This window comes from Macaca nemestrina, chromosome 15 (genome assembly GCF_043159975.1).
Source record: "Macaca nemestrina isolate mMacNem1 chromosome 15, mMacNem.hap1, whole genome shotgun sequence".
Lineage (NCBI taxonomy): Eukaryota > Metazoa > Chordata > Mammalia > Primates > Cercopithecidae > Macaca > Macaca nemestrina.
Genome location: NC_092139.1, coordinates 92,318,136 through 92,332,607, shown reverse-complemented (window position 1 = coordinate 92,332,607; position 14,472 = coordinate 92,318,136). Strand labels below are relative to the sequence as shown.

Genomic DNA, 14,472 nt, shown 5'->3' with positions numbered 1-14,472 from the left:
ATAAACTGAGGCTCGGAGAGGAACAGGAGCTGCTCTAGAGCGCAGCAACCATACGGCACAGCTGAGAATGGAACTCACACCTCCAGACACTCCCAGGAGTCTCCCGGCTTGAGCTTCCCCACCGATGATGTCCAGCAGCTCAGAGAGGGTGAGTGGCTCCTCTGGGTCACACAGCGCTTGGGCACAGCCAGGTGTCCTCACTCGCTGGCTCACTGGACTCTGGATCTGGTTGTCCAGCAGCACATCAAAACCAAGCTAAGATTCCCCGCTGTGACCCAGTTCCTCTCCTCCCCGCCTCCCTCAGTAGCCTGGCGGTGCAGGGGAGGCTTTAAACACACAAGAACTGCTGTAGGTGGGACAAGGGCTGGCTCCTGGTCCCATCCCTGGGGCTGCGTGATCTGGGACGGCTGCAGGTCTGAGTCCAGTGGGGCCTCAAACCCTGAAGCTCTGAAGGCCTTGGTGGGGCTGAGTGAGGCCAGGTTTCAGCGGGAGGCAGATTAGACCGAAGGTTCGCTGGGAGATGGGGCCACAGAGCTGGGGTGCAGCCAGAGATGCCCACGCCAGGAGGGGTTGGAGATGTAAACATCTGAGACCCCACAAGGTCTGAGGAGCCTAGATCACCTCTACGACCCCAGGGCAAGGGATACCTCTCCTAACAGGCCCTCTCCCCAACTTGCAGGGCTACAGGCAGGGCTCTAGGAGCTGTTATTCCAAGGACGCTCGTCACCTGGACTGAAGGGAGTCACATGATCCAGAAGGGTCCTTCCTAAACCCCCAATTTCAGGGTTCTGAGCAGACAGGCTGACGGAGGATCCCAGACAGTAGAAGCAGGGGGATGAGGCCCATCCATCCATCATGCCCTCACCTGCTCTGCCCCCTTCAATGAGATGGGGTGGGTGTCACCACAGGACTGGAAGCTCCAAGCCTCTCAGCTCTCAGATCGAGGCCCACACATGATCAGCAGCCTGCCAGAATTGTCACTCTTAGCAAGGCACATGCTTAAATTCCTTCTTTCATTCCATCATTCATTCTCCCATCATATCCTGGCCCCTCCAGATTTTCTCTCAAGGAGCCCTGGGCAAGAGAGCTGGGCATGAGACAGTATGGTCACCCCAGGGGGAAGGGCCCTAGGAAGGGGCAGACACCAGAATAGGGGCCTTGGGAATCCAGCCCCAGCTGGGACTGGATTTGGAGAGCACCTGCCAGGTGGAAGGAACGACTTGAGCCTGAAGGCCAGGAAATGGAGCCTTTTCCAGGAGTGAGGGCTACCGGGGACCTCTTGACCACCCTAGGCCCTGCTTGAGCCCCAAGGTGTCAAGGCTGGAAAAGCAGGTGGCTGAGCTAAGATGTTCAAGGCCAGGCCAGTATGAACTTTGAGAGCCCTGGGACGCTGATGAATGCGTCACCGGGCCCAGTAACCATTAACCCTGGCTCACTCATTAAGACCTTGGTGGGTGTCCATTAGCGCCTTGGCCAGTTCCAGGAGCTGTGCAGAGGGTAGGCGTCATGGGAAGGGAGTGCTGATTGGCATGCTAGGTGGAGGCTGGCTGAGCTGGCTCTCGTGTCCTTGTTCCTTGAGGAGCGTTCCAGGGCCAAGCTGGCCTCCAGCCAGGGGCAGCCGCCAACACAGCCCAGGGGGTGCTGCCCCACCATCCTAGTGACTTTCATCTCCTTATCATCCCTGTGTACTGGCACCAGCAGCCCATGGTGCCTCGGGGGCCTCAGCCTGATAGAAATGAGACCACTGTGGCCTCCAAAGCCTTGTCTGTTTCAATGGGCTGGGATCTGCCCCAGCTCTGTATCTGGGAAAACAAGGCAGTGGTGGGGCAAGAAGGGAGCTCCAGGCATAGGAACCTGCAGCCTGAGATGGGGAAGGACCTGCCCAAAGTCACTCAGGAAGACAGTGACCCACGACACCAGGAAGGCTGTGCAAACCATTTCCTGCAACTGGCGTCTCATTGCAGTCACACCCCACTGTCAGGCTCAGAAAACTGACCACACTGAGTACCAGGAATCAACCAGAAAGCCTTGTTACCTGAGTGGGTCCTTGTGAGGGCCATGGCGGGGCGGAGTGGGGGGCGTATGGGGGCGTGACATCCCGAACTGCATTCGTGAGGCTGACAATGAGCGAGTAATGCCGATGAGTCCAGATGCAAGCCGTGCCTGGCCCATACTCCAGAACTGCTGGAACAACATCTCAGGGACCCCTGGGAGCCAGAAACCCAATAATTATTCAGGACATTTTGTGTTCCCTGGTGTCCTGCACCAAGGAGATACTTGGTAAACTGTCTAAGTGAAACTGACTTCAAATACAAGCAGCATAGCATTTGAGTCAATATTAGGATCACAGAATCTCAAGTGTTTGGTCTCTGATCTTCCAACATCCCAGAAAGTTGGCTTAACATACCTTCCCCAATGGGAAGCTCACTACCTCAAAAGACAGCGGGACTGTAGTTGGTTGGCAAGTTCTTCCAAACATTAAGCGCCAATTTGCCTCTTTGTAATACCTACTGCAGGTGGGCCTGACCTCAGATCCTGCCCACTGTCTAAGGCCACAGAGCAGAGAAGCAGGGACCACCCCAGATCCTGTACCTGGCCACAGCTTCTCTGAGCCACAAAGACCACACTGAAGGGATGGAAGGAAGACTTCAGCTCAATGAAAGGGCTGGTGTCACTCAGTTGTGATGGAGGGAGGTCAGCACAGGCCAACTGTGGGCATGGGCAGAGCTCCTGTGCCCCCAGAGCCTGGCCAACACCCCCAGTGCCATTTGCAGCATTTATTATTCCAGCACCCACCTTTCATGTGACGACACAGGCTGGAGCACGGTCAAGTGCGTGGGCCCTTCAGAACTGTCAGCTTGTGAATGCTTGGGAGCACCCAGCCACAGGGCTGGCCTGGCACTTGGTGGACCAAGTCCAACTATCAAACCCAGAGGCAGGATGGCAGAGGCATGGGCCCTAGAGTCCCTGGGTTCAAACAACCCAAGCCACTGATAGTGTGGGTATCGCAGCAGCCTTTCCCTTCCTGGCCTCAGTCTCCTACCTGAAGAGCACGATGACTAGAACAGTTGCTGGGTGGATTCCCCGAAATGGCCACGCGCAGACTGTAGGAGGCACCTGCTACTTTCAAGGCCTCACAGGGTCTCGCCAGGCTCTGACACCGGGCTGTAGGAGCTTCTCTCCTTTCCTGATGAGCAGCTCATCAGCTCAAAGGGCGCCCTTCCTGGCCGCCATGTCCTCCCTGCCCAAGGCACCCTCCACAGGTAGGATTTATCACATCACCTGCTAATTGCCTGCAGTGTCTCAAAGCTCCAAGGAGAGCTTGAGGGTGGAAGGAGATTGTCCATGCCTCAGCCCCGACGCTATCCCACAGCCTAGTCTCCAGGAAAGCCAACCCGCTCTTGTCTCAAGGCCTCCCTGGATGCCAAAGCACAACTGTTCACACACAGCCCCCTGTGACTTCACGGATGCCAAAACTGCCCAGCACTTTCCATGCACGCCATGCTCTCATCGTTCTCATCTGGATTTTGAGGACCTCTCTCCACCTTGTAGCAGCACCTTCCCAACTTCCCTCACTTCTTGGATGCTGGGCTCAGGAATGCTCTCGCTGATGAGTCTGCGCCCTGCATCCTGACTGGTCCTGTCCAACTGCTCCTGCCTCTATACCCCACTCCCAGCCTCACCTGACCCCCAGTCCCCACGGGCCACCCTCTCACCTGGAGACTCCCAATCATAGGTCCCAGCCCCCCTGCTGTTTCCCTACTACAACCCTGGCAATTCGCATGCAAATCCGAACACACCCCTCCCCTACTACAAAAAAAAACAAAACAAAACAAACAAACAAAAAAAAACCACTCCAGAGGCCCCCTTTGCCCTACCTTGATGGTGCCAGTCCTTTCCTCTTTGTTTTATTTGGTTTCTTTTTTGAGTGGAGCAGCTGGATATGAACCATCCTTTCCTGTTGCTCCTTCTTGGTCTTTGGGACATTGCACTGACTCCATTATCATCGAGGCACTCTTCAGACACCAATCACAATGCCACCTCCTCCTCAAGCCCTCCAGCACTGCATCCCACTCTGCAGGCTGGCTGCTACTGCTGCCTCCTCCACAGTATCCAGAGTGCCCAGCAATCTTCACTGAATGGATGGAGGCCTAGCACACTCTGGGTCACATCCAGAAACTCCACAATAGGGGAGGAGACATGCTGTTTCCCAGGAAGGGCAGCTCCCCAGGCCTGATCATTCTCAGACTCCTCCAGTCAAAGGCCGGGCACAGTCAGCTGGAATTGCCATGCTTCGCTCTGTCCCACATGACTGGCCTTGCCTTCTCTATGGGAAGAGACCCCTCCACACAACCTCAAACCCAGACATAACAGGACAGGACACGCTGGAATCTAAAGAGGCCAGCCAGATCTCCACACAAAGGCTGTGCTCTTAAGCAGGAGGCAGTCTGAGGGGCAAAGGTTTCCTGAAGCAACTCAGGTCTCACATACCAGAGCACCAAAATGGCTGCAAAAGCACCAGCTCAGCCAGCCAAAAACCCAGATGCCACACCCTTCTGAGACCCAGACTCCACGTGAGGATCACTGGGATTCAGCAGGAAAAGGTGGAAGTGATAGCTGGTGGACCAATACTTCCCAACATGCTTCCAGCAAGCAGCTGTGCCCCGCCCCTCCTCACATGACTCACTCTACTTCGGTCCTGCACCTGGATGTCTCTGATCATGAGGTCATGACCTTTGGTCTCCTGCCATAGGAGCAGTGAGTGGCAGGATGGTGGTCTGGGAAGGAGGATCCTAGACTGGGTGTCCCATAGGACCAGGTTGGGACAGATCCCAGAGACAACACTCATGCCCCAGTCAGCCCCCAAACCCAACAGCTCCCCAAAGCCCAGGATATAAATACCCTGTGCACTGGTAAGCAGACACTTCAGGGAACAATCTGTTGTCTGTGAAGAAGATGCAGCCTCAGTAGTGTTTCATGAGCCTTCTGCAAACAAAATCTTTTTTATTTGAATGCCCGTTAGAAACACTAAGGGAGTTCTTAAAAGAAACAGGGCCAGACACTGTGGCTCGCAACTGTAAATTCAGCATTGTGTGAGGCTGAGGCAGGAGGACAGCTTGAGGGTAGGACTTTTAAGACCAGCCTGGGTGGAACAGTGAGACCAAACCTCTACAAAATACACAAAAAGTAGCATGGCATGGTGGTGCATGCCCATAGTCCCAGCTACGTGAGAGGCAGAGAAGGGAGGATTCCTCGAGCCTGGCAGATCAAGGCTGCAATGCCCAAGATCGGGCCGCTGCGCTATAGTCTGAGAAACACCACAAGGTCCCGTTTCAAAAAAGAAAAAACAAAACAAAACCAAAGATACCTGTCTCCAGCCCCATCAAATAAATCCAAATCTCTGTGGGGTGACTCAGAGTATTAACATTTTTAAATTTTGCCTTTGCTGAGGCAAACGTATAGTAATGGTTGAAAACCACTGCGTTATATAAATACACTTCCTATGACTTATTGGTAGCCTTTTCGTACCTAACAATTTCTACAGACCCTCTCTTTGGGTTTCGGGAGCCAGAATGGGCAGGGTGAAGTGTGACATGTCCTAGGAAACTGAGGGTAGAGCACAGCTCCCAGCTCTGGGGGACCCATTTCTGAGACTAAGGCACCCACTGGGGGCTCAGCCGATCTTCAGAGGGGAAATCACACCTCAGAACCCCAGAGACCCAAAACAACGCTCGAGTTTGGCAGATACCTGCCAGTGGGCCCTGTAGCGGCAACCGCAGGGAAAACTGTCACTGTACTGTCAGCTCCCTCCGGCCCTCTCTCTGGTCCCAGCGACAGGAGGTCTCTGAATAAGCTCAGAGGTCTCAATAAAAGGAGCGATGAACCTCAGAGGAGTTATTAACAGGCATACAGTTACCTCAAGACTCCACCTGACCAGGGCCCAAAATGGGTACTAGGAGGGCAGCCAGGAAGAAAGCAGGGCAGAGAGGAAACACAGGGAGTAGGGGACCTGGGACTACGTCAGATATGGAGTGAACCAGGGGAACAAGAGCAGCCCTGATGATTGTGCTCCCCATAACCCCTGCATACCTCTGACCCTGAGAATTCAGGGTGAGGAGCTCACTCTTGCCCTTCACCTGTTCCTGGGCTCTGGCAGGCTGGCCTGCTTCCTGCCCCAGCCTCACCCACTCTCCGCACTTCTCGCCACTGCTGTGGGCAAGCTGATCTCTCTGGTTTACTGGGCTCTCACTCTCTGCCCAATAGCACTAAGTTAACTTCTTTCCATGCTTTATCCTCTGTGATTAAAGACGGAAGCAATTCTCACTAACGCCATTTCTCAGAGGAGAAAACAGGCACAGGGATGTTCTATGACTTCCTCACGGTCACCAACCAACAAGTGAGAGCGCAGCTTTGAAGGGAGGTCCACCCATGCTCCTAAAGTTGAGCCGTCCTCCAAGCAAAAGACAGCACCTGTAAAAGCTCAGTGAGTGGGGCAGAAATGTCCTCACTAAGGCCCTACCAAGCTGGTACCCTGATATCCAATTCCAACCTCCAGAACAGGGAGAAATACAATTCTGTTTTTGATGAGCTCCCCAGGCTATGGCTCTTTGCTATAATACACTGAACTGGCCCAGAAGGACTATTCCACCATCTGTGTCCTATTCCATCATTCACAAGGGAGTCACTAAGCCCTCAGTGCCGTCTTTATGGATGCTACCCACCCAAGGCTGAGATGAGGCACAGGGTCTGGGTCTAAATAAACTGGGAAGGCACTGGAAGGTGCAATGTCGGAAGAGGAGGATGTCTGAATTTCATTTAATCTCAACCTCGTATAGTACTGCAGCATGAAAGACGAGGCCCAGAGCAAAAGTGCCTTTTCCTGAGATCATACTGTGGAACCCAGGCCCACTGGAGTTGTATTCCATGCTACCTCTCACCCCTTCTTGTAGCTCTTCCATCTCAAAGTATGTGTAATATCTACAGGGACCACCACAACATCAGTTTTTTAAGATTTATCTCAAACACACCTCATGAGTTCCCTAGGAAGGGTTATGATGCTAGCATAACTCCCATTGTGCAAAGTGGGGAGAGCCCAAAACACCAAAGGAGTTCTCTAGGGTCTCACAACTGCTAAGATAAAGACTGTTTGACCCAGCACTGGCTCCTTAAACCTGGGACCCCGGTTATATCCAGGTCTTTCCAAGGTGCTGAAGGGGCACACTTTTGCATAATGGTGAAAGGTAAGGAGTTGACGGGGGAGGGCTAGTGGCCAGAACCCCAGAAGGCCCTTTCAGTATGTCTTATGGACAGGAGGAGCTTACAGGATGGAACCTACAAGATGTGACCTCACTTCCTTGCTAACAGACCCCCAGTAGAACTTAGAATTCTGGTAACTAGGCACCCATATTATACACACAGCCCCATTTCCAGCTCAGGTGGTAGTCGACACTGGAGAGAACAACATGTTCTCCTGCTGTGTCCCGACGTGCTGCCGACCGCCTCATCGCAGAAGAGGCCAAAATGAGAGTCTTTCTCGAGAATATAGACATTGGTTCAACCCTCACCCTCGACGCCTCTGGCCCTTTGCCAGAAGGCACCCTCAGGTAACACAGGGCCCAGGGCAGGCCCGTCCAGGCCAGGCCTCAGCTGTGCCCATCAGGGCAGCACTGAGTCCCTCCCCATATGTTTGGGGTAAACAGGAGATGAGGGGCCCTCCCTGGACAGGAGCAGGTAGGTTGTCAGGTGTTTGGAGCCTGGTAGGTATGTCAGGTTTACAGCCCAGATCATGCCTGGCAGGATGGGAAGTTCAGTGTCGAGGACACAGTTTGCCGCTCAGATGTGAATCCCAATTCATCTGCCGGAGACCTCAACCTTCTCTGGCTGGAGGTCTATGCAGATGCTCCTATGTGCCAAATCCTGTTGGGGATGGGGACACCAGGAAGGAGTTCTAATGGGGGTGTGCCACTGTGGGGTCAGCCAGGCAGGCCACTGACACCTCTTGGCCCGGCTCTCGGGCCCTCTCTTTGCAGAGCTCCACACAGCAGATCAAGCAGGAGCTGTTGGATGGATTCCATTTCTCCAACTTCTTCAAAGAAGGGCAGGGGCCCACCGCCACCAACTACGGCCAATGCTGGTCTGGGGTGAGATTGGGTACAGAAGGGTCTCCACAGACAGGGACTCCAGAAAACCAGGGTGGGCCCAGGACTCAGACATGAATATGGGGACTCCCTAAGCTCTGTCCTAGGGATTTCCCACTTGAGTGACCCAGTGTTCTCTTTCAAAGGAATCTGGCTGCCATTAGTCCCCAGTGACAACTTGGTTACAGGCAAAGTCCCTTTGAAAGATCAGAGAAAATCCTTCTCTTTTCACTTTATGCTAACCCAGGAGTATCTCAGCATGTTGCCACAAGAATTGAGTATAATGGTAAAATTACAGCAACATACTCATACCGTTACCATTTTAACTCCCCACCATAAATGTATCTCCGGCAACAGGCATCTCCACTGCCCTGCCAGACCTCCTCCAGGACTTAAAATCCAATACTTCTACACAAACAAGGTGGGGGTGGACATTGATTACAACAAAAGAAGGTGAAGCTACTCTATGCATTTGTCTTTAAAGTGTCATCTCACAGAACTCATCCCTGCAGGCCCATCAGGCAGGAACTGTACCCTCGCATCTCACTGTAATATTCCTTAAGGGAGGCCATGTTCCACAGCGGGTCAGCCTCTCAGTGCTGGTGGAGCCTGTAGTGATAAAATTCCCTTTCTAGGAAGTCTTTCTACAGGGAGCATAATCCTATGTGTGTCCTAATAGGTTGGAGCAGTTTCCCAGGGCTGCCATAACATGGCACGCTGACTGCAGAGCTTAATCACAGAAATTTGGTTCCTCACAATTCTGGAGACTGGAAGTCCAACGTCAAGCTGTCAGCCTGGGGTGGTTTGTCTGGGCCTCTCTCCTTGCCTTGGAGGTGGCTGATTTCTTCCTCGGTCAGCACAGGGTCTTCTCTTCAACTTCTCTGTGCGCTGATCACCTCTCCTTGTAAGAACCCCAGGCATATTAACTTAGGGGCCACACTAATGAACTCACTTCACCTGAATTACCTCTTAGAGAACTATGTGTCCAGACAATCACATTCTGAGTCTCTGAGATTGAGAAAAGAAACAGTTACATTGGGGCAGGGGACACAATTCAACCCACAAAATATACAAATCCCCTGTGGAACACAGACACCCAGGAAAGAGATATCTGGGTGAAAGGATATGCAGATAGCAAGTTTCAACAGCTCTAGCCAGTTGACTTTCCAAAAGGGCTCCAGCTGCTCACACGGTCACCAGCAGCCTCAGCCTCTGAAGGTAGCTGCTTCTCTGAACATGGCCTCCCCTGAATACTAACATGCTTTTAACTTTTTGCCAATCTGCTGTCTGTGTGGCAGAGAAAATCACCTTGTTTCATTTCCACTTTCAAACGTACAATTGTGTAACCTTTCACGGGTTTCATACCTGCCCTCGTTTTCTCTTCCACGAGTCGCCTGGCAGATCCTGGGCCTTGGGATACACTTCCTCCCACCCTGGAGTCTTCTGGCATTTTCCCCTTGCCCAGGGCTGGGATGGCCGTAGCTGTTTCTCCAGACTCCTGTTCATGTTAAAGGAACAAAAACAATCATATCCCTTTAAGACAAAGGGTTCTTCTAGAGCATCTTGTCCTGTGTGCTGTTGCTAAAATGAGGAGGGGACGAGACCTCCCCAGGCCCTTCCACTCCATATCAGAAGTGGAGCCTCAGGTGGCCTACAGGGAATTTCATCCAGTCCTCCCTGTGGAAGGTGCTCACTTCTGACCCGGGTGTTGCTCAGCATCCATGTGACATCCAGAAGCCCGTGTCTCTTCTCTATCATGAGGATGATTTGTGAGGATTGCAGGGATGATGCTCTTCATGCAGGCTGCTGATACACAAGGTGCCGTTGCCCCAAAGCTGACAAACACTGTGATGATGCCTTGAAGGAGTGAATCATTTTATCAATTCTCTATCCTCACATGCAATTTAATTTGAAAGCCTACAGCCCATTTCAACATGGGCACAACATGCACAAGTCCCTGAAGGGTTGATGCTTCTTAGTGTGAGTTCCAGATCCCGATCCTCTGGTGGTTCATGGTGTTACCACTGACTCCCATGTCCCTCCTTGTCCACCTAGTATGAAAATGAGATCTCCAGGATGTCAACTTTCCAGCCCGGCACAGGGGAGAAGCTGTTGGACTCCCTGGTTCCAGCCTTGCTAACTAAACCCATCTCCTCCTATGCCACCTGCCTGGGCCCCTCCTGGGACTTTATCACCGTGCCACACTTTTTGGAACTACTGGTTAGAAGGTGAGTGTCCATCCCCTCCAAGGCACGGAAGTGCCTCTGTGCCCTACTGGCTGTGTCTTGAAGATGCAGCTCTCCGAGACTCGGTTGGCTCCTCTGGAACAGGGAGCAGTGAGAAGATGAACCTCACAGGGTTCTTGTAGGGACTGAATGATCTAAGACACGGCAAACAAAGGGGTCCCTGGAGCCTAAAACTCTGGATATCTGCTGGGGGTGCTGTGATTCACATTTATTACTTTTCCCTTCCCACTCACTGAAGTAGCTCTCAGCATTCTGCCTCAATGGCCCATATCCCTCGCTGTTTGGAAAAGCACATAGAAAGCAAGTCCGTGATGGCACTGGTAAAAGATGTCTGAGATTCCTTCTGGCTGGTCTTTCTCCTTGACACAGACAGAAGAGGGGTCCCTTGGTGCTGAAAGAGGAACCACAGGTCCACTCAGATATCTGGAGAGGCTCACTGGGGTTCTCCAATGGTTGGGGTTCACTCATTCAACACGTATATACAAAACACCTTATTTGTGCATCGTTCTTCTTGTGACTTAGCAAAATTTCATAAAGCAGATGACAATCCCTGGGCCTCGACTTACTGAGAGTCAGGCGCTCACAGGAGACAGAATAAACAGGTCCTATCTACACAGTGTTAGAGATGAAACCCTCATGGCCTCTTCTACGTATGGTGGCATCCTCCCAGATTCTGACTAGAATGATGGAGTCCAGCAACAAGTATAAACTGGGTGGATTTAGGGTTCTAAAGAGCCTTTTCATCCAGAAAACATGGCGTAAAAGATGTGGCCTCTGCCTGGGGAGACCCTAAAGGAGTCCTGGGGCTCATACTTCTTTTAATTCCCACAAGAAGGTTGACATCTGGGTCCCTCGCAAGAGGCAAATAGTAAGTTCTGTATATGGAGACTTAGGTGCCCTGCAAAGGAGAGGGGAGGCTAGGGTCTCAGCTGGTCACTGAGACACCCATGCCCCGTGCCGTGGCTTCCCAACTCTACCGGTCCTCCTCCAGCCAACATCTGCCCTTACCCTCCTAACCCCTGGACCAGGGGACCCAGAGCTGGAGCTTGATGAGAAACCTGCTCACAAATCAGCCTGGAGCTGCAGTTCTGAGTGCCCAGGTGCACAGGGCTGTGCTCCAGGGCCTTTGGGAGGAGAATGTCAGTGGGACACTGTGGCGCACAAGGGTCTGTACAGCCCTGCTGTGTGGCCAGGTCTGCCCCCTCCGGGACAGCACTGATGGCTTGGGGAAGGGTGGGGCTGTCCTCTACACAGGCAGCAACAGTCCAGGGACCCAGAACCACGCAAGTGTGCCCTGGAGAGTTGTGTGGGAGAAGGCCAGGCCTCTGACTCAGCTGTCCACTCCATTACCAGCACCATCACCTCCATTTTGTTCACCTGGCCCCTTGAAAACACTTCAGTTTGCTATCAGCCCCCGCAACGGTCATCTTTCCGGATAAAGCTGGCCTTCAGGAACTTCGCCTGGCCTGGACTGGGCATGGAGGACCATCAGGAACTTGTCCTAGGCCAGTTGGTGCTTCCGGAGCCCAACGAGGCCAAGCCAGATGGTGAGGTGGCTTGCAGTCTGGAAGACTTTCCAGGGGTGGTGTTGTGGGGCTACAATTCCCTTACATTTCATCCGGTCATTTCTGTGCATGGAAAGCCCAGTGAAAAGTGACTGGTGTCATGACCTTTTCTCCTTTTCCAGATCCTGCTCCACTTCCTGGGCAACACGTATTAACAATGCCGGCCCTGGAGCCAGCACCACCACTGCTGGCGGACCTGGGGCCTGCTCTGGAGCCAGAGTCAGGGGCAGTCCTGGGTGCACCAGGATATCTATATTCAGCACCAGGACCAGCACCAGGGGAAGGGCCCCCTCCAGCGACACTGCTGGAGCCACAGTCCGCCTCAGAGTCCCCCACTCCCTCTTCTGGGACTGTGAAGAACCAATCCCTTGAGGAGATGCCTGACATCACGACCTTCCCTCCGAGGCTGCTGGCAGAGCAGCTGACCCTCACGGATGCGGTGAGCACCTGGGTTTTGCAGGCAGTGCCTCTGGCACTAGGTGTCTCAGACCAGCCTCTACCCGAGGAGTGGCCAATGCCCTGGGACGAATGTCATCCCCACTTCTTACCGAACATGGGATCTGGATGAGTTTCCTCACGCACAAGCCTTCCCTGACTGCATGTGGACAGCAGAGATGGCATGTCGCCTGTGCTAGCTCCACAGAGTGTGGAGACCAAATGACAGGGGATGGACAGAAAGCAGGACAGGGCAGGTGCTCACCGAGGGGCAGGCAGGGCCATGGGTCACTCATCCAGCTGCTCAGGAGCCTCACGACCCTTATTAGGTGCCTGATGCATACTAGATTCTATGGGAGACACCCAAACAGAGCCCATAGTTGCAGGTGCCACAAGGAAAGTGCACTGGTATGGAGAGAAGGAGTACAGGGCTGACTGGGATGGGAGGAAGACGAGCCCTCAGGATGGACAGGCCTGAGTCACCTTCTAGTTCTTGGGAGTGCGGATGGCTTCGGAGAAAATGTCACTCTCCCTTCCCACTCTTGTTGGATTCTGGGCCATGATGCACTTAGGGCCCTCAGTGGGTAGAAAATCAAACCCAGGGACTCCCACATGTCTAGAGCCCATTTTAAAGCTTTCTGAACTCCAGATCGGTTCCTGCCAGAGACCATGGATGACTGTGAGCTCAGTCCCTGCCTGGGACTGTGGGTGACTCTGAGCTGGGGTGTGCTCTGTCCATGACACTCTCCTCCTCCCCCAAAGGAGCTGTTCAAGAAGGTGGAGCTCTACGAATGCTTGGGCTCCATCTGGGGCCAACGAGCTAAGGAGGGGAATGAGCACGTGGCACCCACAGTTCATGCGACCATCACACACTTCAACAGGCTCACCAACTGCGTCACCACCTCCTGCCTCGGGAACCATGGCATGAGGGCCCGGGACAGGGCCAGGGTGGTGGAGCACTGGATCAAGGTGGCCAGGGTAAGCCATGGTTGGGCCTGAGAATTTCCTCTTTAAAAATGGGGAACTGCCTCTTCTCCTCCATCGGCTTTCAGGATTGGCATCTGTATGTCTGGCTTCAGCCCCGGACATCACCTAGCCCCTTCTTGTCACAGACCTCAACTCCCATGTCCCAGTGGTGGCTGCTCACTTCTGACCTGGGATCTTCCTTGGGTTGAACTAAAATCCTCCTAGATGAGTGACATTCACTCGGCCCCAGGTGTGCCCTCCTGAGGCTCCCTGGGCCTCTGCTTCGTCCAGGCAGGGAGATCTCAGCACAGCGGGCTGAGGCTGAAGTGGGCCAGGCTCCACTGTGGACCTCACAGCTCACTCTTCCCTCTCCAGGAGTGCCTAAGCCTCAACAACTTCTCCGCGGTGCACGCCATCGTCTCTGCTCTGTGCAGCAACCCAATACATCGGCTACACGAGACATGGGCAGCAGTGTCCAGGTGAGGAGGGTTCCCTCCACGGGAGCACCAGGGTTGACCTAGGGACCCCTAGGTCTCCCCATGTGCCTTCAACCACTCTGAAAGGTTCTTGGAGACCAGGGACACTGGAGGCAGGGATGGCCTGGTGGGTGTGGTCACTAAGCTGCCTTGGACTACTAAGCAAGGATTTCCAACTCAGGACTAAGGATTTTTAACCATCAGACACAGACTGGAGCCAACTGGAGGCTTTCAGGTGTTTGCACCCAGCAGTGGAACTGTGTCCAGCTGGAAGCTAACTGTGAACACGCAGGGGCTCATGTGAAGTGGAGATGGGCCAGGGGAGGAGCATGACGGGTCCCACCCTGGTCCTCTGGAGCCCTTGTCATCAGAGGACCCTACTGGAAACTCTCACCCACGAAGTTGGGATTCTCTGGGTTTTCAAACAAAAGGGATTGGATTGGAACTCACAAACCTCTCCGCTTATCCCCAAATTTGCTTTTCTTTCTTTCCTCTGCCCATAGCAAAAGCACAAAACATCTAAAACAACTCTGCAAAAAAGACACTGCAGTGAAGAGGGACCTGCTGATCAAGGTACACTGGAGTCTGGGAGATGCAGGAGAAGTGTTTAAGGGTCAGAGGAAAGACTGAGTTTGGAAGGGCATTG

The 14,472-nt window shown here is 53.3% G+C and overlaps 2 protein-coding genes across 42 annotated transcripts in view; one reads left to right on the top strand and one right to left on the bottom strand.

Moving 5' to 3' along the window:
* Nucleotides 1–14,472, bottom strand: part of LOC139358698 (uncharacterized) — a 148,603-nt gene that overhangs the window by 69,146 nt on the left and 64,985 nt on the right. For 18 of the 34 annotated variants that reach the window (XR_011613989.1, XR_011613987.1, XR_011613996.1 and 15 more), the window contains 3 exons: nucleotides 2,036–2,207; nucleotides 866–965; nucleotides 81–225 (listed from right to left, as the gene is read on the bottom strand). The exons of 2 other annotated variants lie outside the window; for them this stretch is intronic. Coding sequence is in view for 18 of the 32 variants with exons in the window: in XM_071080289.1 (XP_070936390.1) it covers nucleotides 929–965; nucleotides 2,036–2,207 (209 nt within the window). In the remaining 14 variants the exon portion in view is untranslated. Of the gene's footprint in view, nucleotides 1–80; nucleotides 226–865; nucleotides 966–2,035; nucleotides 2,208–7,470; nucleotides 9,147–9,503; nucleotides 9,637–9,832; nucleotides 9,996–14,472 lie in introns of those variants that run through there. 14 more of the 34 variants (XR_011613993.1, XM_071080280.1, XM_071080283.1 and 11 more) reach the window with 3 other exon arrangements.
* The window catches only part of LOC105464191 (ral-GDS-related protein-like), a 63,636-nt gene that overhangs the window by 45,295 nt on the left and 3,869 nt on the right, over nucleotides 1–14,472 (top strand). For 5 of the 8 annotated variants that reach the window (XM_071080262.1, XM_071080260.1, XM_071080256.1 and 2 more), the window contains 5 exons: nucleotides 11,738–11,931; nucleotides 12,072–12,388; nucleotides 13,147–13,362; nucleotides 13,726–13,829; nucleotides 14,330–14,399. In XM_071080262.1, coding sequence (XP_070936363.1) covers nucleotides 11,738–11,931; nucleotides 12,072–12,388; nucleotides 13,147–13,362; nucleotides 13,726–13,829; nucleotides 14,330–14,399 — 901 coding nt within the window. Of the gene's footprint in view, nucleotides 1–7,346; nucleotides 7,605–8,030; nucleotides 8,142–10,193; nucleotides 10,367–11,433; nucleotides 11,618–11,718; nucleotides 11,932–12,071; nucleotides 12,389–13,146; nucleotides 13,363–13,725; nucleotides 13,830–14,329; nucleotides 14,400–14,472 lie in introns of those variants that run through there. The other 3 variants (XM_071080259.1, XM_071080255.1, XM_071080264.1) reach the window with 3 other exon arrangements.